At 36.3% G+C, this 23,630-nt stretch overlaps 1 protein-coding gene across 1 annotated transcript; it reads right to left on the reverse strand.

The window, feature by feature from the left end:
- Positions 1-15,990: 15,990 nt before the first annotated feature.
- Positions 15,991-20,662, reverse strand: LOC149771933 (uncharacterized). Its single transcript, XM_089948077.1, has 4 exons — positions 20,424-20,662; positions 20,017-20,112; positions 19,034-19,121; positions 15,991-18,312 (listed from the first exon to the last, which is right to left on the reverse strand). Exons 1-4 carry the CDS (start codon positions 20,472-20,474, stop codon positions 17,468-17,470), a joined length of 1,080 nt encoding a protein of 359 aa, XP_089804203.1. The 5' UTR covers positions 20,475-20,662; the 3' UTR covers positions 15,991-17,467.
- Between the last annotated feature and the right edge of the window lie 2,968 nt (positions 20,663-23,630).

Here is a 23,630-nt window from a genome sequence, read left to right on the forward strand (position 1 = left end):
GATGTCCAATGTCGAGTTTTTAGAATGTATCTTTTGAATTACGGCGGTTGTTGAAATTTTAATGTCATATGTCGAGAGTTTCAGTTTAACATGTTGAATCACATTGACTGTGCTAAAGTTCCATTTCGTATGTTGATTTTTTTAAGATTGGATCTGTTAATTACACAGCGGTGGTTGGACATTTTGTTGTGCTTGTTAGAATTGTTATTTTTATATGGTGAAATGATGTGTTGGTGTTAAATGTAACATTGCACAATGTCCATTTGAACAATTCAAAATAATATCGAGTATTAAAATACATCATTCGTGTATTCAATTATGAAGTGCAAATTATATTTCATGCATTTACTGTTTGAAAGTTACCATTCACATGTCGAGAATTACTATGAATGTCTATGCTAGAGGTCGCTCTCGTGGACGCACCGCGTTATTTTTAAACAAGGAGGCTGCTTCTCGTTGCTCTGAAATGATGAAATATAAATACTCGCCATATGAAATGGAACTCTCATCACAAACAGTTACATTCAACGTGTGAATTAGGGATTCTCGACATATGATATTGAAATTTCAACCACCGTTGTGTAATTCAAAATATACACTGTAAAAAGTCGACATAGGAAATAGAACTTTAAAACACCACTGTATAATTCAACATATAAAATATAAAATCTCGATCAATGAAAATGGAACTTTAAGGACATGCAGTTTGACCCATCACGTGATATTGGATTTCTCGACATACAACATCGAAATTTCAACTGCAACTTTCTCATTGGACCATCTTTTGTCCGCTACGGCACCTCATACCTTTCCTTCTCTCTTTCTGCACAGAGTGTAAGATATTTCCCGCTGATTTAAACTTTTACAACATTGCCACAGCTGATTGCTATTTTAAATGTCTCATCTAAAACAGCAGACCGCAAAGGCATGCTCGAATAAGTTTCTTTGGGAATTTTAAAGTCAGCAAGAAAAGTTAGACGAGTTCCCACGCGAACTTACTTTCTCGTTAGTCCGAGACACGTGTGTGGGCAATTAAAAGGTGACCTTTCGTCCCGGAGTTTTTTCATCCCGTACCTCGAGATGGGATCGGATTTCTTCGTCGTGATAAGTAGATAGACTGGTGTTCGTCTGTTGCTCCACTTATTAATACACATAATCAAATCTACATGTTCCGCAGATAGTTGTTTGATAAGGATAATAATTTCATTTGAAACTACGGGCGGTAGAAAGTGGCTGATTTGTTGACATTTCGCTGAAACATACAGGAGGTTTCATTTGTTCTAGAACTAAACACGCTGTATCTAAATGCATACATTCCCACTTCTGACAGTTAATTCTGTTGAGAAAGGAAAAAATATCCCACAAAAGCCATATTTACTCCAAAAAGGTATCCTGAAAAAAGACAATTTTGTCATGAGTAGATTGCCATGGAAACTTCATAATTTTGTTCAGCATCGCTGAATCTAAACTAAAATACCACTCTTTAAAATGTTCAAGTTATAACTATGTTTACAATTTAATTTGGTAAATGACACAGGCCCTTTAAATTTTGGTCGTCAAAATATGAGATAAAAGTTTTCCTTCAACATGTAGCTCTCGACGGAATTTGTACAAAATTATCGTTCCAATTTCCAGTACAATGTCGATGGAATTTGTAGAAATATTATAGTTCCAATTTCCTTTCCAGTATCGATGGAATTTGTAGGAAATTATTGTTCCAACATCTATCCCAATGTCGATATTACGCACCCATATTACGTAAGGTTACTTTCATTTCAGTTTATTGCACTTAACTGCATTTTTATCAAGATCTTCCTCGTCCCAGGTGTCAGACAGTTCTAATAAAGCGGCAATTAAACTGGACATCACGTGCCGTTTCCTCCTTAACGTATTGCAAAACAACCGACAAGTGCGAAAACCCCCCCAGATAAGATCGCGCCCAAGCGGTTTTATAGTGCGATAAATTGTGTGATAGTGAAAATGGCAATACTTACAAGTGCCGAAAAACAAAACGGTGCGAGGAGACACGGTGCTTTGACCATTATTGGGGGCCATAAAACGTTTATCTAAAGATGTTTCCTGATTTGAAACATGGTATCAGCAAATGAAAACCATGGTCATATTTGGCCTTTAGGAAACAAATTCCACTGTAACCGTCTGAAAGAAATGTTTATTTTAATAATTCTTAAGTCTAAGTTGCAGAAATACTTTGTTCAGTCGTGCTTAGAACAAATGCTCTTAAACTGAATTATCCATATTTCGTTCACTCGGATTTTGACAAGTACCAATAGAATAATTCCCAAATACCAGCTAAATATATTTTTGACACCAAATTCTTTTTCATAAAAATACAACACTACACATGTATAAAAGCCTTTATAATTTTCGGGCACGCGCGCGCGCCCGTGTGTGTGCGTGTGTGTGTGTGTGTGTGTGTGTGTGTGTGACTTCTCAAAGGCTTACCAGTTAATATAGCTGTGAGTCTGCGACGATCCTAGAATAAGGATTTGAACGAGACAATTATAGTCCATTTACCATCACGAATTTGACTTCTTTGTTGTTGTTTTTTTTACTACGACCGTAACGAGGTGCCAGATTACTAATAACCGGTTGTCAGTACACATACTTCGTATAGACTTGTTTGCAATAGTGACCTTCTAAGTTATTTTAAATGACATTTATTTATTTGCTTTCATACTTGAAATAATAAAGACGTACATATAATTCTTTGATTTCATATCTGAGTCTATTGCAACATCCAACTATTTATCATGTGCTAACACACTAAATAACATAATTCTGCATGAGTGATTATTATTATTATTATTATTATTATTATTATTATTCTGCAACATGTCTACGGCATAATGCCCCAGTGCTAAACATCACTATAAGCTGCCACATTGCAGACATCGTAGCGTTATGATTGAATTTTTTTAAAGCTACGTTAAAAATCAAAATCACATCACATTATTATTATTATTGTTGTTGTTGTTGGTGGTGGTGGTGGTGGTGATTGGTCTTCTTCCATTTAGGACCGGCAGAGGTTTGAGTTTGACAGTATAATAAGTTAACAACCTAATTACAATCGTTAAAGAGGCCATGAGGGGCCGAGTGGTCTAAAGCGCTCACCGTTACGGATCACTGCCATCTCACCTCTGTCTGCGTGGGTTCGAGTCTCGTGTTCGGCCAATATGGGTATGTGAGAAAGCTTGCCAGTAGCTTCTCGTAGGTTGGTGGTTCTTTCCGGGGTTTTCCCCTAGTTCTTCCTCCACCATTTATACTGGCTGCCATGTATAGCCTATCCATTGCTGAAAAATGTCGTTAAACCCTACAGCATCAACAACAATAATCTTTATTTTCTCTTTTCTGTAGTTAAATTATACGAGAAAGAATATATCTGTAATAAATATGTACGAGGAAGAATATATCTGTAATAAATATGTACGAGGAAGAATATATCTGTAATAAATATGTACGAGGAAGAATATATTTAGCTAAAATATGATGTTTAGAGTGTGACTGTCTAAATAAATGAGCACCTTAACGGTTACTGAACTTTCTCCAAAATGGTAATAATTTAAATGTAAACTTAACGTTTGAAAAGAAGAAAAAACCGTTACATTCTGCGAAAGGAGTATTATTGCCCCCCCCCCCCCGTAATATATATGTAATAAAATGTAATCATTGACTTACATATCTGTCGCAGGGATAAAGATTGTATACTTACGGTAAACTCAGAAATTAATTAACTACTTTTTTATATAATGTGGCCCCAAAATGTCAAGTACACCTCACTGCTATTATGTCAACAACCACTATTAATTGGAATGGCTTTTGTGATGTCAGAAAAAATAAAATGAAAGGAACGGGTCCACACTGCCAGAGCCATGTTATGTCGGGCATACTGATTCAGTGAGGCATTATTCCCACTCAAGGAATGGAACAATTCAACATAGTAAACCATTTCCAAATACATCGTGCAGTGTCTGCTATTCACGGTTCGTTCGAACTGTCTTGGTTTTCCACAAGAAAGAATCGAACTGAGTTGGGTAGCAAGTTATCCAACTAAGGTACAAACGTCCCCCACAAAAGACGCATATAGGCCTAACATGATATGGGGGGGGGGGGAGCGGGACGACGTTGAAGGAAGTTGATCGTTGCAGGAATATATGTGATTAAGATTTAGAATTAATAAAATTAATCTCCTGCTTTGAACGTCATACATGTTATACTGTGTTGAATCATATCAGTTATACTCCAGAAAAATTGAGAAATTAAGTGCTTCTCCGCATATTCACAACGACGATTGAATTACGTGAGTAAGAAATAAACTATTTATTTAAATCGCTAACATTATTTTCAATGTTTCTTAGGAGGATTGAAAACTACCGCTCACCATATGAATAGTGTGTGTAATCTCGAATATGGAATTTCGAATTTAAGTATTATATTCTTAGAATTTGGTTTACTTTGAAAGTTTCTTTGATATCAGTATTTCAGGTGTGGTCACTCAGAATAAAATCTACACTTTGCATCCACGACAGCATCTACACAAGTCTGAACTATTTACGAAGGTCTGAAATAATTTACGTCTTTGACATTTCCCCCCCAAGGTTAAGTTAGTTTGTTAGTTAGCTTATATTGATAACATACTTTTCCAGATCTTATGTAGGGCTCGTTCTTTAATATTGTATTGTTTCATTAACTTTTGAGGTAGTTTTATTATTTGTTTTAATGCGTAACTTAAATTTGCCTCGATACACACTAAATGTGACGTTCAAGCAGAAAGCACATTTGTGTGTGTGTGTGTGTGTGTGTGTGTGTGTGTGTGTGTGTGTAAATATTGCTCTTTTTAATATTTATTTCTCTACTTCATTTTAGGAATACATAAATATGAAAATAGCTTTCATGTCATTATTTTAACGCGTATAAGAAATTATGAGTTTCACAATATAAAAGTAAAGGGATTTCTGTCTCTGTTGAAATACGACCGTGCATTATCAAAATGGCTCATTTTTTCTCTCACTTTTGGCTTTGTTTTCTGAGATATCCATTTCACTCTCGCGATCAGTCACACATAAAGTAGGCAATGGAAGCAATATCATTCAATTTCCAATTTAATTGTCCAATTTGAAACTGTATTTCTTTTTCCTTGTATTTAATACCCTGACCAGCTGTCGAAACCGGGATCGGCACATTCCTGGAATGGATCATCATTACAGGGCCAATACAGTTTGGTGAAACATCAAAGGGTTCAATACATTTGCACTGTTGGACAAATAACAACTGGCTGCATGACGGATCGTCTCGACGCAGATTGTTGTAAGGAATTATTCACGGAAAATTAGGGCTCAATTTTCACGTCATTTAAAGCTACTTCTAACGTAACTGGTGTCTCTGAAGTCGTTCTTCTGCGTGCAAAAATTTGTTGCAGTCATTCAGTTTTATTTAACGATTCCGACACCACATTCCCGTCGGCCTTCTTGGAAGTGCGGTTTTACAGATTGCGCGCTATTCATAAAACTAACATCGGTAGAAATAATCGCCCATTGAAACGTATAGAAAGCCACTTAGTCTCTGATTAATGGAGTCGTTTATTGATTGGGGAAAAATCGTGTACCCCGTGATGCCTCTTCTTCACTTGCAATTTGTATTAGTAACAAAACAACTTGTAAGACTCATGGCTTTTCAGATGGCCGAAAGATGAAAGAGCCGTGTACATTTTGCCTCAGTTGTTTTCCTTACAGCATCGAAGTACCCAAGGGAAAAAAGTCAGACTGGTTTGGGATAAAACAAAAGTAGCATCATAATCTCATTTAAGGGAAAAAGCGAAATGAAGGAAGAAACATATGAGGCACCGTAGCGGACAAAGGCTGGTCCAATGAGAAAGTTGCAGTTGAAATTTCAATGTCGTATGTCGAGAAATCTAAATCACATGTTGGATGAAATTGCATGTCCTTAAAGTTCCATTTTCGAGATGGAGATTTTAGATTTTATACGTTGTTTATGTTTAAAGTTCTATTTCATATATCGACGTTTTAGTGTATATTTTGAACTACACAACGGTGGTTGAAATTTCAATATCATATGTCGAGAATCCCTAGTTCACACGTTGAATGTATTTGTTTGTGATGAAGTTTCATTGCATATGGCGAGTATTTAGATTTCATCTGTTGGATTTCATTGCAGCAAGATGCAGCTTCCTTGTTTTAAAAATATCGCTGTCCGTTCACGAGAGCGACCTATAAAGAATAAATTAATAGTAATTCTCGACCTGTGAATGATAGCTTTCAAACTGTAAATGCATGAAATGTAATGGCGCTTCATAATTGAATACACGAATGATGTATCTTAATACTCGATATCATTTTGAATTGTTAAAAGTGGACATTGTGTAACGTTACTTTTAACACCAACACGATATTTCACTGTAAAAAAAATAGCAATTGTTACAAGCACAATAAATTGCCCGACCACCGCTATGTAATGCAACAGATGCAATCTAAAAAAAGTCAACATACGAAATGGAACTTGAGCACAGTCAATGTGATTCAATATATTAAATTGAAACTCTCGACATATGACATTAAAATTTAAACAACCGTCGTGTAATTCAGAAGATACAATATAAAAATTTGATATTAAACGTAGAATTTTCAACCAGTAATTCAGCAGATGAAATCTAAATACTTAACATATGAAATGGAACTTTCAGCATAAGCTCTTTGAACCAATACCTGAATTAGGAATTCTCAAAGTATGACATTGAGATTTCAACCACCGCCGTGTCATTTAAACGACACAATCTAAAATCTCGACCTAGAAAATGTAACTTTAAGGGCAAGCATTTTTAACACAACACGTGAAAGTAGAATTCTGGACATATGAAATTAAACTTTCAACGGCAATGTTGTCACTGGACCAGCTTTTGTCCGCTACGGCGCCTCATAAAAAACGTACACGGAGAACTGTCCACTGACTCGATCGTGTACTACCATCCCCCACACTCTCTAGTGGACTTAGAGGCGGTAAAATAAAGTATTTGGAATCGGCCAAAATAACGGATAATAATCATCAATCAATCAACGGATCAATCAATCAATCACTCAATCAGATCAACCAATCAATCAATCACAAAGAAAAATCAATACCGTTCCTCTTTCTTTAATTTGTAAGTTGGGGATAAGTTTATGGATCAGTCGAATGAAAACATACAAGTTTGTAAAAGTCAGACAATTAAAGAAAAAACAAGTGGAATGTTTAATGATTTACATAATTAGTGAAATTTCACGAATGTTAAACTGTATTTATTTTACGTCGGTTGTGGAACTTTTTGAATGATCTGTCGATAGCTTAGAAATCTGATGATATTTAAAGGAACAGGAGAACTCAGATGAAACCTTCAACCTTGTGTGGGTCAACACACCCATGCAGGTGTCTGAACAGACCAGGATAAAGCTTAGGACCTCAGAGGTGCAGAGCGAGTGCATTATCGCTGCGATATCAAATTCTATTTTGCAGTACAAAGCATGTTACGACTTCTTAAAAATGTACATATTCATGGAATTATATTTTTTGTCTGACATGGATTACGGCAGGTACCTATCTAGGTTACAGTTTCCTAAATCTTATGATTAACAAAGTTTGACCAATTTATGAACTGTAAAATATTGAAATGCAATCGAGCCATTTTATCCCAAGATCATGCGATTTTACAGACATTCTCGTGTTTTCCATGCTCTTTAAGTTTTAAGTGTTAGTAAACATGATGCTGCAGCTGCTGGAAAACATCAAAGTTAAGTAGAAAATAACATATCAGTATTTAATTTAAGTGGTTAGCCACGATTTTATTTCCACGCCCTAATACAAAACGGAGAAATTCATTAATTTCGATTTGTGTTAAAGGTTAAACTCATGAAATTCGGAACACAGCGAACTTCTGGTCAATCGAACTGACCTTACATTTATAACTGACCATTACCTGGCCAGTATTTGGGAAAAACTAATATATGTTCAAAGAAAATATGAAGATAAAAGAAAAAGCATGTGTCCACTAAACGTTCTCAAAGGTTTGTTCGGCCTACATGTCAGAGGTCATTCCTACTGCATGAAAGAGTTGGTGCTAAAATTAGACCCTAAGCACGCTTAAGGATGGCCGATCACGTTCACTAGTGTTATGAGAGAATTTTTACAATGTAACCAGGAACAATAAGATACAAAATAGTTCCCTCGTCAAACAAATATGGGCCATTAAATTACAATCTCTCGGCTCCACTAAAGATATTGTGACCCTGGAATTTACTAATTAGCCACGAATGGCTAGCTCAAAGATACGAAAACTTTTTATTTCCGAAAGTTTATCATGAAAGCATTCGTCACCTTGATAGCACAATCTGCTATTTCGTTTGTGTCGACTATTTCTATCCCCTACTTAAACGAATGATAGTGTGAACTCCTGCGTTCATCTGTCTGTCTTTTCGTAACCACTAAATAACTGGGTAGAAAATTAAACAAAATGTATTCCTTGTGTTATTCAGTTGATAAACATTATCAGTAGGGGGTATGGTTTACGGGCTCTGTTGGAATAATTTGGGGGCGTCAAAAAGGTTATGTATGTACGTTTGTGTGTATGTATGTATGTGTGTATGTATGTGTATGTGTGTGTATGTATGTTAGATTTTTAACGTAGCTTTAACAATTTTTCAGTCATATCGCTACGATGTCAGCAGTGTGGCAGTTTATAGTAATGTCTAGCACTGGGGCATCATGCTGCAGACATGTAGCATAATGTCCCACTCAGTCACATTATCCTGACACCAGGCCGACCAGTCCTAACACTAACCTTTTAATGCTGAGTGCCAAGCGAGGCAGCTGTTAGTACCATTTTTGTAAGTCTTTGGTACGACTCGGCCAGGGATCGAGCCCACGACCTCCCGCATCCGAGGCTGACGCTCTAACCACTCGGCCACCGGAGCGATATGTATGTATGTATGTATGTATGTATGTATGTATGTATGTTTGTATGTATGTATGCATGTATGTATGTATGTATGACTGACTGACTGACTGACTGATTGACTGACTTTATTTCCTCTTCAAAAGAGATTACATCAGATTAAACAAATTCAGGATAATACAAGATTATAAAATAGACCAGAAAAGTGACAAAAATACAATAGTAATACTGTGTCAGCTACCGTATTGACAAAACGAAATATCTCAATACCTGCAATTATGCAGATCTGCAGTCATTTGGCTGAACATGGCACTGATCTTTTAACAGTTGCTTGATGATGATAATATTTCGAAAAGTTAATACGTCTATAGTGTTATGTGCTTAACATTAAGTTCGAGATAGCAATGAAAATGAAATGGAAAACTTATAACAGTGTAATTCTATATGTAGTTTTTTTCATATGACACATGTATTTATGCATATATATATATACTTGTTTGCGCGTATGCGTGCGTGCATGCATTTATCTATTACTGACTGTCTAAATGACTTAGTTACCTCTTCAACAAAGAGTATATCAGGTTGCTAAGATACATATTATACATATCATAGGATTATGAGACACATCATAGACGAGAACGCAAACATGATATATACATCGTCAACTAATGCATTTACAAAATGAGATATATAAATACAGAAAACCATATAGAAATCTCTAGGAACTATACATAAAAAATACGTAAACAAATACATAAACAAACTTACACACACACACACACACACACACACATACACACACACACACACACACACACACACACACACACATATATATATATATATATATATATATATATATATATATACACACACATACACACGCACATACATATATACATGTATACACACATACATACACATATACATACGTATATATATATATATATATATATATATATATATATATATATATACATATATACATATACATACATATATATATATATATATATATATATATATATATATATATATATATATATACACACATAAATACATACGTACATACATGTATATATACATTTTTGTAATGTGTTATGTTATAAAAATAATATAAAATAAAAAATGTCATTTCTACACACTCGAAATTTCCTCCCATACGTACTCGCATAAATCGAAAATGAATTCGTATATGCAAATATATTGGTCAACAGATGCATAATATGCTATACATATAGACACGCATTTCAGCTCATTCAAAGTCGTATATATACGCATATACGCATACATCGAATGTTGTTGATGTTGTTGTGGGGTTTAACGCCATTTTTCAGCACACGATAAGCTATGTATGGCGGCCAGTATTAATGGTGGAGGAAGAACCCGGGAAAACCCCGGAGGAACCACCGACACACGAGAAGCTACTGGCAAGCTTTCTCACATACCCACATTGGTCGAATTCTAGACTCGAACCCACGCAGACAGAGGTGAGATGGCAGTGATCCGTAACTGAGAGCGCTTTAGACCACTCGGCCACTCGGGGCCCCTCATACATCCAATAACATACCCACTAATTATTTATGGAGACAATGATAAAGTTCTTTTTTTGGCAGGTTTTAATATGCCATGTCGAGAAAGTATTTTTGGAATGATGCTTTAAAACAAGAAAGGGAAGATGAATTCCACAAGGTAGTTTCTGATACAGTGAATGACGTATTGTGATGGATGGTTTTTGACCACGGAACCTGGAGATCGTTTTAGCTGTTGATCAGAGATTATCATTTTTTGATGATCTTCGTTAATGCAGATTAGGAATATAAGCTGGAGAAAGATCGGGTGCAGATTTATATGTCGGTTTTCTTTAAAATAAGGAATAAGTTTTTGTATGGGTAGCCATTGTAGACGTGAAAAATCATATATGTAGCGAGTTTTGGGTTGAGAGCCGGGCAGTTGCCACCTCTCATCCTCGCTCTGCCTGCCACTGCATGGTTGACCATTGAAATAGTGTTAGTTAAATGACTGTGGCAACATATTTCATCTTCATAACATCAGAATTAACTTACTTAAGTCACTCTTAGCAATATGAAGACAAATACACTTTGCGAACCGACCCCCTCCCCCATACACGTGCAACTCTGCCATCACTGACATGCATTCTTCTTTTTTTAGATAAGGTGCAAAGAAATAGAAAGTGTGGGTGAATAGATAAAGATGAAAATCTTGATCAAAATGTTGATGAAACTGAATGACTAGACTAGAGCATTCACAAGGTCCATGTCTAGAAAATGACTAATCTATCACGGACATTTCCTCGCTAAAGTGAAATATTGGGGACAGGGTTAGACATCCTTCAGTCCAACAGTTCCGTTAATAGGCGTTGTTGCCGTAGACGGGATAGTGATAAGGTAAATTGTAAGAAAATAATAATTATGCAATTTCTTTCGAGCAGAACTGCTGACTTATCACTGACCCTCATCAAAGTCCGGTCTGGTATCGGATGATGATTAGGGTAAAAGAAAAGACCAACTTAAAACGTTTTACCTAGGGGCACATAGTACAAGGAGCCAGCTGTTTATTTCATCTTACACGTTTCGTTTGTTTAAGACAACTGGCTGACTGATAAAATCGGACGGTCTTTATCCTCCAGGGTTAGACTGCCCGTGTGCAGTTACATCACCTACGTATGGCTGGAACCGTTGGTAATTGGTAATGCACACGAGGGAGTGGGACTAGAGCCATATGATGATGGCCATTCAGATAGTGCCCTGGCCAGAAATTTGCTCAAGATGAGGTTGTGTGGTTTGAGACAGGGGTGGGTTCATCGATGTTTGTTGTTTACTTTTTGTTGTTTACATAACATTTTTGGCCATATGAGGCCGATGAAACTGGAGCCAGGCGTCATTCCTAAAGAAACAAAGAAGCATCCAGACTTCTTTGGCTGGTACGGGTGAATAGCGATTGGACTGAGAGTCCAACGCATCGTTAGCTCACTTCCGTAGTGTATCTGAGTCCCAATCCAAGGGTAGTGGGTTCGTCGATATTCATCCAAGTCAACCAGTCAGTATGTATGTGTTTGTGTGTGTGTGTGTGTGTGTATGCACGCATGTATGTATGTGTGTGTGGCATGTATGTATGGGTGGAAATGTATATGGGTGTGTATGTATTTATGGATGGATGGATGTGGTTTTTTATGTATGTATGTATGTGTGTGTGCATGCATGCACGTATGTATGTGCGTGTGTATGTGTGGTATGTATGTATGGGTGGAGATGTATATGGGTGTGTATGTATTTATGGATGTATATATGTGGTTTTTAATGTATGTATGTATGTTTGTATGTATGTACGTGTGTGTGTGTGCGTGTGCATGCACGTATGTATGTATGTATGCTCGTTAAAACGCCATGCATGTGATCATTCCTCTTTATCTGCATAAAATTCCCGACTATTTACATCCCGTTTCATAAAACCAATTTAGACAAAAATAAAAACTGTACAAGTAATACCCTTGGTATAAAGCCACGTGTTTCCGTTAGTCAGTAGGATGCAAAGATCTACGTAGAAAAGTCGAGTCATTCAGTCAATATGACGGAAAGATCTACAGACGTACTTCAGTATGATTTTATCGATTTTCGTACTATTGATTTATCTACTGGCTGTATGTCAATGTATTTTTCTATAATGTATTGACCCTGCATTTATATTGCTGTTTTTATCTTACAGCCTACAATGGAAAATTTATATCCATAATACAAATATATATATATATATATATATATATATATATATATATATATATATATATATATATATATGACAGAAAAAAGATATAAATATATTGAAGTAATTGACAATTGACAGGATTCTCCGTTTTGATTTAGTCTATATTGAAGACAGTTTTAATTCATGTTTTTAGAACATTTTGAAGAGTTAATCTACATGTATCATTTCAAAATAATAAAGTTGTATATTCTTTTATGATAATATACTTGAACACACAAGAAGTTATAAAATTGATGACAAAGTAAAAATGTTAATAATTCAGTAAATAACATGCCATCCTGAAATACTCATTAATCATTTTAATTTTAGATAGAATATCAAAATAAAATCTATTGATGATGCAATCTTTTGTCTTTGTTTAAGGTAGTTTCCACCGTTTTGGAGTCATTGTTTCCTGTATATTTTTATTGGCAACCACATCACTGCCATATTAGGTAGTTTGTGTCCCAGCATCACAAACATGACTTGCTCTATAGTCTATACATAATGGCCTCTTCTGGTATCTACAAAACGAATCAGAAGTAAATACGTTACATATCAGTTAAATTTTGAATGTGCGAAATTTATACGTTTGTTTACTCGTGTGTATTTTTTTACATTTAAAAAGAAATGACTGAATAAAGGTTCCTACATATTAAACAAGCTGCCATTTGAACATTAACATTGTCTTACTATGTGTAATATATAAACTGCAAATATTGGTAATACATAAATTATCTCCCATGGGTTCCACTACTAGTTTATTTTTTTTTTGTATATAAACATCTTTGTACAGTTTTGTATATCAAGCCTGTAGTAATCTACCATTATTTAGACACCTGCAAGGATAATATTTGAAAATGTATTGTTAAAATACTTGTTCCTTTTGATATCTGAGTTGACGGCGGAACCCTAAGCACCCCCCCCCCTTGCAGTGAGCGGGCCTGTATATAATTATGAAGTATATAAATGAGCGAGGAGGGAGTCTATTCTAAAATATGCAATAAAGTTACTCAGTTCAATAAATCTTATGTTTTCTTATATATATATATATATATATATATATATATATATATATATATATATATATACACACACACACTCTTTAAAGTTTGAATTCTTGTGTACCTTTGTATTTATTTATCTAGACAACCCTGTTTCATTCTTGGATCCGCCCCTGTATCACGGAACTGAATGGCTTTGCATTACTAGCACATGTACTGATTGAAAACATCCCCACCCCCATGTTAATGTTCTAGTTTCTAAAAAGAGGTAAATGACGATCCTGTAAGTGTTGCTGGGATAGGGTCGTGATGATCCGTCGTCGGTCTATTCCCACCTACGAAATATTTACTGCAGATAGTAAAAGTTCCCCTTCCACAAGCACGCACATAATGTCCGCACTTCTCGAGATTTTTCCTGGTTTTGGAAATGAAATCCAAAATACACGTCATATGTTCACGATCTGAATAGCTACTATCGCTGTTACAAAGTCCAAAGCAACAATGTCTTGAAGCAACGCGATTTTTTTCCCGCTTTTCAGAGATAGATGCAATCTGTTTAGTGTGTTCCGCCATTTATATCGTAGTACGAAAGCCGGTTTATTTGTCCTACATTCTGCAGCCGAGTCTGCGAGCTATAAATTGGCGTGCTATTTTTTTTTTTAGCAATTAACAGTGTCAGTAGATCTCTGCTTATCCACATTTGCTATATTATTCCTTTCAAACGAATGTGAAAGTGTCACTTGTATATACAATCCACCTGCAGATAAAGCCATTTTTGTTTTCGAATCACGAGTGGTCGGTATGGACAAGTTGAACTATATCTGTATATATTTTATCATTTAACTTTATCAAAGACTTTAAATTTTTAGTTAGGATTAGACATACTATTCGGAGAATCTTAAAAGGACGAGATATAGTACAAAAGGTAAACACCTCACATTGGGACCGTTACGTAAAGGCTCTAGTTTATTGCGTCATGTGCTTTAGTGACGGATCCTAGATATAATCGTCATTCGGATATTACGCCAGCTTTTTAAGGATTAAGAGCGAGACGAACTTGGGGGCTTCAAAAAACGACAAAAAAGTGTGCCCCCAGTTTTGGTACAAGTACGTGTAGGTAGATAGCCGTTTTGTTTTCACGTTATTATTCTTACGAGTTAGAAATATATAGACAGTTATTGTATATAAAGGTTATGCATGGACTATACACGAGTCATCTCTTTTACTTGATCAACCGAGTAACAATGAGAGAGAATTACTGTAATGAGTTCTTCTACATTACACAATTCAAATTTGATCTGGCCACTGGAGGGTATAGAGTTGTCCATCACGGAGAAATTATGGGAGGCCTCATGCCGAGAAATGTGCCACTTTTATCGGGAGATACGTACGACATAGGATCATGAATCACTTGGTCAGGAATCAAACCAAACATGCTCCCTAAACAATCTCCCTTTTCGATAATCAGATCTCTTGGTACCATCTGATACATCCGGACCGCTCTGGTGGCATAGTGGTTAGAGATTCCGCCTCGGATGCGGGTGGTCGTGGGTTCTATCCCCGGCCGAGTAATACCAAAGACTTACAAAAATGGTACTAACAGCTGCCTCGTTTGGTACGCAGCATTAAGAGGTTAATGTTAGGACTGGTCGGCCTGATGTGACTGGGTGGGACATCATGTTACATGTCTGCCTTATGATGCCCCACTGCTAGATGTCAATATAAACTGGCACACCGCAAACATCATAGCGATATGGCTGAAAAATTAAAACTACATTAAAAATCCAAATCACACACACACACACACACTCCGATACGTCCGTCTTACGCACGGATAAATGAATGTTCGTATTTCGTACCATCTGTAACGTCAGTGTTTCATATGGATGGACAAATGTCCTTTCGTACCATATGATACGCCCGTCTTTCGCAGCGATAGGGACCCAGTACAGAACAGATCAACACGAATACTGTATATAGACGTACACAACGATCCACTTAAATGTATATACCGATATACGCAAGCATACATACCGAGAGGCCTTTTAGTGCGTACGTACCCTAACAGGCACTTGTCCGAGCTAACATTACCACCTGCGTTCTACATACAACGTATACACAGCGACATAGGCCTACGCACAAACACGTGTCGTACACAAATTCTTATGCCCACAAGTGCGAAGGTTCAGTGCAATGTTGTTTTGCAAATCTAGAGAGAGAGAGAGAGAGAGGGGATTGTTTGAGGAAACATGAAACAAAACGTTTTTTAATTTTTCGTTTAATTTTCTTCTCCGAAAAAGCACTAAAAATCAACAACAAACAGGCCTTTCTAAAATGAAGCAACTATCAATTTAGTAATCAAACCTGCAATAATAATGTGGCAGTGAAAACAATTATACAAAACTTGCATGAAATACAAATCGTCATCAACTATTTTAATAAAACATGGAAACATCGTACCAAATCTTTTTACATTGCTGGAGCTTCTTGACGATACTTTTGCATCTACATAAGTTGGTTAGATGGAAACGTTCATCCAATTCAATTTTGAAATGTTGTAAATCACAACATTTTGGCAAACATTTTTTTTAAACGAATTCCGAGAGAAAGGATTATTTGCGATTTTATCTCGCCTAAATGTAAATAAATATAACGCCACTGTCGGTACGGATGAAAATTTAATCTGCTACTCAAAATCATGAATGCAGCAGCATTAAAGATTCACAGTACTCCTGATTAATCATAAGACTTTGATTGAAATTGCGATGAAAATAATTCGTAAAAACGATAGATTGCACCAATTCTTACGCCCATGGATTCTTGATCTTTAAGAGACAACTAACGCACGTCAATACGATAGAGAAGTTAAATTACTGGTCGGTGATCATGACAGCCGAAGACCAGCTTGCCGACTAGACTCGAATACAAGGGCGCTATTGTATCTTTTTCAAGTTCTGTCAGCTAAAGAAATATCTAATAACTCGCAAGCACAACTCGACATGTTTAAAAAGTGCGGGGTGGATGTTTATACAAAATTATATGCATTTGGCTTATGCAATAGTTTGGGTTCTATTATAAACACCAATACATAAGATGAGGCCAAAAACTAAACCGATCTAAAAAAAAAAAAAAATCCGCAAATGTTACATCTCCGGCATTTAATAGGACCTAACTACCAAATCGTTTTTAAAAAAAATGGAAATGTGACGAGTTTGCCCAAGATTATAACAAATTGCTTAATCCATTTTTTACAGTCTTCAATTCATACAGTTCATTACCTTCACAACTACTCATTACACGGAACTGTCAAATCAATTTATTTTATATCAAATCCGAATGATACGCATGCAACAAACGAACTTTAAAACTAGAATAGATATAATCTCTCACTGACAGAAAACATCAGCCCATTTGTAAAACATTCATGGCTGAATCTCCAAATAATTTTACTTACTCCTAATGTTACAATAACATCTTTGCGAAATTCAATTCAACTCCAACCAAGCACGATTGGTTCAATGAAATACTTGAAACCTTGAGTAAGACCACATTAATCACAAACTTTTCCAATTTTTTTAAAAAGTCCGTCTCAAACTATAAACTGGATATATTACGTTTCTTGAAAATGAAAGAGGAATAAATGTGGCACTTTGGATGCTTACTCTGGAAGCACATACACATTTGAAAGACGCTGTTTTCAAGTTCAAAACGTTATTCACATCTTTTTCTGCCATACTAACTACCATGGTCGCCACATACTTGACGAATCGGAACCTCGATCGCTCGAGCTGGACTGGTTTTGCTTGTTATTTTCAAGGCCAACATTTACTTTCTGTCGTTTTACTAAGGGTAGATTGTCACATTCTGGCTCTTCAAGAACGCGTTTCGGACTTGTCCGATGATTGCTTTTATCAACATTGTTTTTATATTCATGCAGATTACAGCCGTTATCCTTTGGGAAAACAATGTTGTGATTTAAATCCAGTTTGTGTCCAGATGGATATTTATAATCCGATGATGGCTCCATTTTCATCTTTTTCGCATACAAATTATCAACAATAACACAGTGATCGCCGTCGTCACGAAATGCACCAGAAATGCTGTCATCGCTCACTCCACTATCGGAATCTGTAGGTGACGGTACGCGACGTATGGGCGTCGAGGTCATCAAAGGTACATGATTGAGCGGCGACGACTCGTGGGATAGGTACGAAAGCGTACCATGTCCGTTCATTCGAGAATGCACAGAATAGTCGGTGGGTATACGAGAATGCAAAGAATAGTCGGTGGGTACACAATGTCCGATGTCATCATGAATGGATACGATTCCCTGAGGCTGAATTTGAGGAAGCACTGATGATGGAATCTGCACGTGAACTGGGTATCCTTGCTGTGCATACTGGTTTCCTTGATACACGGGAATAACTGGAAACTGGTTCATACAATTACCTAGATGGTTAAAAACTCTTCCTTTTATCTCTGAATTTCCGCAAACAGTATCCAAGTATCGGGCAATTTCTCCTGCACAGTCGCTAAATCCCGCCCTATACTTGCTGATTACGTTTGGGTCAGTTGCCATGGCAGCTGTGAAGTAGAAAATGCAGCTAGTTAATAAACAATTTCATACAAATCTCTCAATTAGGAGAAATTAAATGTATGAATGTATTTTTTTCTCTTCTGAGGGAAACTCGACAATGTACGATAAAAACCTTAAAAACAACGATAAAACATTATGAAATCAGGGTAGTCACGTCCAGGTCAAATAAGTTTTTTGAGGGTGGAACGTTTCTTTCATAGATCTTCAATGTTCAATATTCATTAGTACTTGTTCATCTACAGCATTCCCGAAATGTATGTTTGTATGTAAAGAACACGAGCACATCAGCACAATCCTGACTATATTATGTAAAGTGAAATTCGTGCAATAAAGAGGATATATATTAGGTATACAATGGAAAAAAATCATCTTCAATAACTGAAAATTGTGAGGAAATTTCGCTCCCCTTATTACACCTGCAGAATTGTATCACTTTACTAGTTTTTTGGTGTCTGACACTTGGAGATTATTCAACAAAACTACTTTTGTTATTTCAACCACTTCATGCAATACACAATTTCTAACAACTTTTCATCAAGTAGTCAAAGTATACCTCCTGTCGAGATTACTTTTTGAAGAAAATAATTAGAAGAACCGTTTTAATTAAAAAACTTATTATAACAAGAAATACTTCTGTACAGATCATGTACATTGGTTAAGAGCAACTTCAAGTCTGATGTCAAACGAACAAAGGGAAATAACTTGTACCTGCCATCTGCTGACGTTGAATGGTCTTGAGGTGCTTGACGGTCATCTCTAGTATATCGGCCTTTTCCAGCTTCGAGTATTGGGTAGTCTAAAAAAAAAAAAACCTCTGATACATTTTCGTGTTTGTAAAGACTAAAACAGGTTATTTTCTCTAGATATGCGTAAAATAATCAACTTTAATAGAAACAGATACTAACATTCCGCTGCAAGATGAAGACTAGTAAGGTTTAATCTTTACTGTCGCTGCATATATACGATACTAATGAAATGTTAATTAACGATGTCGATATTAAAGCTTATACTTAAAAATTATGTTAAATATTTCACAGCAATAAACCCTATGATATCTGAAACTAGTCGCTCCGTAATAAACCTCGACTCGACATACCGAGCAACATGTTCCTCCGCACGACAATCTTGTTCGAAATGTGCTAATGCGAAATCTGTGACCGAATATTTTAGAGTACGATTTCGAATGGAGCAAGTTTTTGAAAGGGTCTTGGTCTCTCAAACGTGTATTTACTTTAAAGCTACAATAGGTACATGCAAGAACAAAAACATTCCACTCCTCTTTTTACATCAGACACAAATTCACATCACACACACACAGCGGGAGAGGGAGAGAGAGAGAGAGAGAGAGAGAGAGAGAGCAAATTGGCTGGTAGAAATTTTCGAGGATGGGAGTATGTAGTACTTCATAGCAGACTATTCATGTCCAAGTTTGAACCTTTCCTTGTCTTACCGATTAGGACAAGTCTGGAGCGTGTTCACACGTTGAAAAATTATTAAATGGTGCCTTTGGGGTGGGGGTGGTTGAGCATGGTTAAATTCGTACATGTAGCGTGCTAGATAATACAGATCGTATTATGTTAATTGTATATAACCGTCTATAATTGTGGTTTTTAATGACTGGTTACTTGGCGCATTTCCGCGAGATTAAGGACAATGACGTGACAATAATAATAAAAAGACGAGACACGTACATCTTTCTTCAGGGCTTGAAGGACTAAAGTTTTCAGCTGTACAAGACAGTCGTTTATTCTCTGTCGTCTGCGTTTCTCCATCAAGGGTTTATTACTCTGAAATAATAATAATACTAATAATAATATTTGTTACAAAGACTATTAGTTATATCACCAGGCAGACTGGACATTTAATTATGTGTTCTATATAGAAGAAAAGAATAATCAAATAATTCCAAGTAATTATAAAATAAACTAATGATTAACTTGAAATAATAAATAAAAATGTCTAAAGCCCAAATTCTTACAAGAAACAAATGTCATATTAAGAAGTTAATTCAGAATCATGATTACCGTTTAACCAATTTTAAAGATTATAATTATTTTTTCAAATAATGTCTGCACAAAAAAAATCCAAATTTTCTTACCCTTCGTACTGATGATGATGGCCGATCATCACGAATTTCTGGTTCACCCATGTCTAAAACAGAAGATAACACACAATTTCTTACTTAACTCCAATGGAAGGAATTGTGTGTGTTTGTCAGTTCACAATGTGTATGTAATCAAATCCAGGCAATATGTGACGTCTACTTGTCACCATTGAACTTTTATAGATTGTTTCTGTTATAAGTGTGAATGCTCAAATACTCCTGTTCCCACGCTGAAATTTCGATACAGTTAACGAATGGAAACAGTATTCGCTAACGCAACAGATGCTTGCTCACATATGATTGGTTAGTTAATTCTATAACCGCCCACTATAGGCGGAGTATGATGTCAATCTTGACATGGAGTAAATGACCTGAACCTGTCGCACGCGACGTGGCTTTGATCTTCCGAGAAACTGTGTGTGGGAATGCTCCGCCCTGGTGTAACGCAGCGACAATTCCGTAAAATAACAGTGAAGTGTTCGGTGAAATGTATTTGATAATACCCATATATAATACCCCAAAAATGTTTACTTATGGGGTACACGTTACTTACCGACCTTATATGGTCGGTTGTAGTCTCACCCCGAAACAGGCAGTGGCAGTACTGTTCGCTTAGCGTGGGAACTCTACTCGCATAATTTGAAGTAGTAATAATGTGATTAAGTAAATAAGTAATTACGGTACTAAGTCCTGGAGAAAAATAAACTGGTCTACTCTATTTTGACGCGTGCTGAATACAAATGAGCGGAACCATTTGACGTGTTTTGTTGACAAAAGTAGTCCTCGTGTATTGACATTTCAGAGCAATTTGATGTACAATGTAAATAAAATAGCGCATTCAAATTTCGATTCATTTCCTAATTTCGTGAAGTTATTTAATATTAATATGTCAATATTTTAAAAAAATTCTGGATCAGTAATGCGTTACATGATTTTTAAATACGTATCACTCACTAATAATAATAATAACAAAAATAACAATAGTAATACAACCAGAATTTTACATTTTCCACGCAGCTTCGAATGTACTGATTACTCTGTCTCTCGTGTGGTAACATGTCCTTACCCCCACCCCACCACTGCCCAGCCCCCAAATACATAAAAACAAGACCAAAAGTAACAAAACATCAAAATAAAGGGATAGGGGCTTGTCAAACATTTACCGTGTTGGAAAGGCATGTCGACATATTCTCTAGTAAGATAACATTGGTTTGTTAGCATATATTCTGTACCATTGATAGTATATTCACAGCTGCGGATCAGCCGCCCAAGAGACCCCTGCAACTGCGAAGGGAAGTGCCGGATTACCCATTAAGCACACTAAGCACGTGCTTAGGGAACCAGTTCAATATGAACGTACACACACACACCAATTTTTTTAAAAATATTAATTGTTGACGATAAAACTTAATGAATTATATATGACAGTTTCAATCTGCATTTATGGTTATTTTGATTTTGAATGATGGCAACAGTGGTGTTTCCTCACTTTTTAGCTTTTAATATATTGTTTTTGTTTTAGTTTTACATTTTGTATGAAGGGGAATACCATACTATTTTCAGTGCTTAGGAAGGTCTTAAACTCACACTGGTGATGAGTGAGGTGGGGTGTTAAGGGAGGGGTCCCAGAATTAAGTTTTGCGGGGGGGGGGGGTGTAGTAGGAGGGTACTGGACGATTTTGTTGTTGTTTCCATGCTACGGTATCCACATCATCGCAATGGATAATCACCCAATATTTGTATTGAGGAAAACAATGACTGCATTTGATGAAGAGTATGGGAATACGTATATTGTGTTTTTCCTCTAATACGAATGTGATTGGCTTTGCAAACTATCTTGTTTTGTTAATCCTTTAAGACTGTATTTTAATTAATGATCTGGAACCGATACGATGGTCTACGTGGTTAGAGCGTCCACCTCAGACGCGGGAGGTCGCGGGTTCGAATCTCGACCGAGTCATACCAAAGACACACAAAAGTTACTAGTGGCTGCCTTGCTTGGCGCTCAACATTACCAGGTTAATGTTAGGGCTGGTCGGCCTGGTGTCAGGATAATGTGACTCGGAGGGACGTGATGCTACATGCCGGCGGTATGATGACCCAGTGCTAAACATCACTATAAACCGCCACATTGCAGACATCATAGCGACATGACTAAACATTGTTAAAGCAACGTTAAAAATCCAAATCACAAACACACTGCTATATGTTTAAAATTACTTGTGACCTGACGATTTGTCAAGTCATTGTTCCTTACTGACACTGTAATTGAATTCATTTCTGTATGATACTTTGAAAATATAATACATAAAGAATGTTCTTTTGCCGTAATCGTTGTAACATTGATTATACTTTTGGCAATACTTGAAAGAACGATAGCAATCAATATCACCCAAAACAATATTTATCAGTACTCGTGTGTTTTAATATTGATGACAGGCCGACTGACAGAACTGCCGCAATCTACTCAACCCCATAGCCCCAGATAGCTGCATCGTAACTGTGATCTTTAGAAGCCAAAATTCATTTACCTATTGTGGATTTGTATTCTAAAAATAAGCCTATCAGACGTTATCTAATCGTAAATCTAATGCCGCACGTGGCCGACGGCGGATGACCCTTTTCTGACAGTCACGTGCAGTATGTCTTGCCGTATTTTCAGATATAAACAACTCTGCATTACATAATATTGTGTAATTTATGCTTGTTAATTCAATTATATTATCTTTTATATATTACCAGTCTACGCAAAACACCCAGGGCCTTCTTGAGAACAGCTTTTATCATTTTATTCTGTTGTGACGCGTCTTTAAAACTTATAACCTCCAGAAATGAGTGATGCAATGTCTCTCCAAAAGCAGACGGGAGGCGTACAGTCTATTTCTTGATTTCCAGTGATCAACGTGTGCATTAGATTAAGTAAATTATAGTAAAGTAAACATTTTTCCGTCAAACGAATTGAAAGATCAGCAATTGAGAGAGAGAGAGAGAGAGAGAGAGTGATTAGGATTTTTAACGTAGCTTTAAAAAAAAATTCAGTCATATCGCTACGATGTCTGCATTGTGGTAGTTTAGAGAGAGAGAGAGAGACAGAGAGAGAGAGAGTGAGTGTGTGATTAGGATTTTTAACGTAGCTTTAAAACAAATTCAGTCATATCGCTACGATGTCTGCATTGTGGTAGTTGAGAGAGAGAGGGGTCA

This window comes from Sinohyriopsis cumingii, unplaced genomic scaffold, assembly GCF_028554795.1.
Source record: "Sinohyriopsis cumingii isolate HCF-2022 unplaced genomic scaffold, ASM2855479v2 utg001565l, whole genome shotgun sequence".
Classification (NCBI taxonomy): Eukaryota; Metazoa; Mollusca; class Bivalvia; order Unionida; family Unionidae; genus Sinohyriopsis; species Sinohyriopsis cumingii.

What these genes read in the sequence shown, in the direction of transcription:
- LOC149771933 (XM_089948077.1), bottom strand. Translation starts at nt 20,474, where the DNA reads ATGGGTGAACCAGAAATTCGTGATGATCGGCCATCATCATCAGTACGA. An exon ending in TTCAAGCCCTGAAGAAAGAT is followed by an intron (nt 19,122 to 20,016) that starts GTACGTGTCTCG and finishes TTTTTTTTTTAG; the next exon opens with ACTACCCAATACTCGAAGCT. An exon ending in TCAACGTCAGCAGATGGCAG is followed by an intron (nt 18,313 to 19,033) that starts GTACAAGTTATT and finishes TCTACTTCACAG; the next exon opens with CTGCCATGGCAACTGACCCA.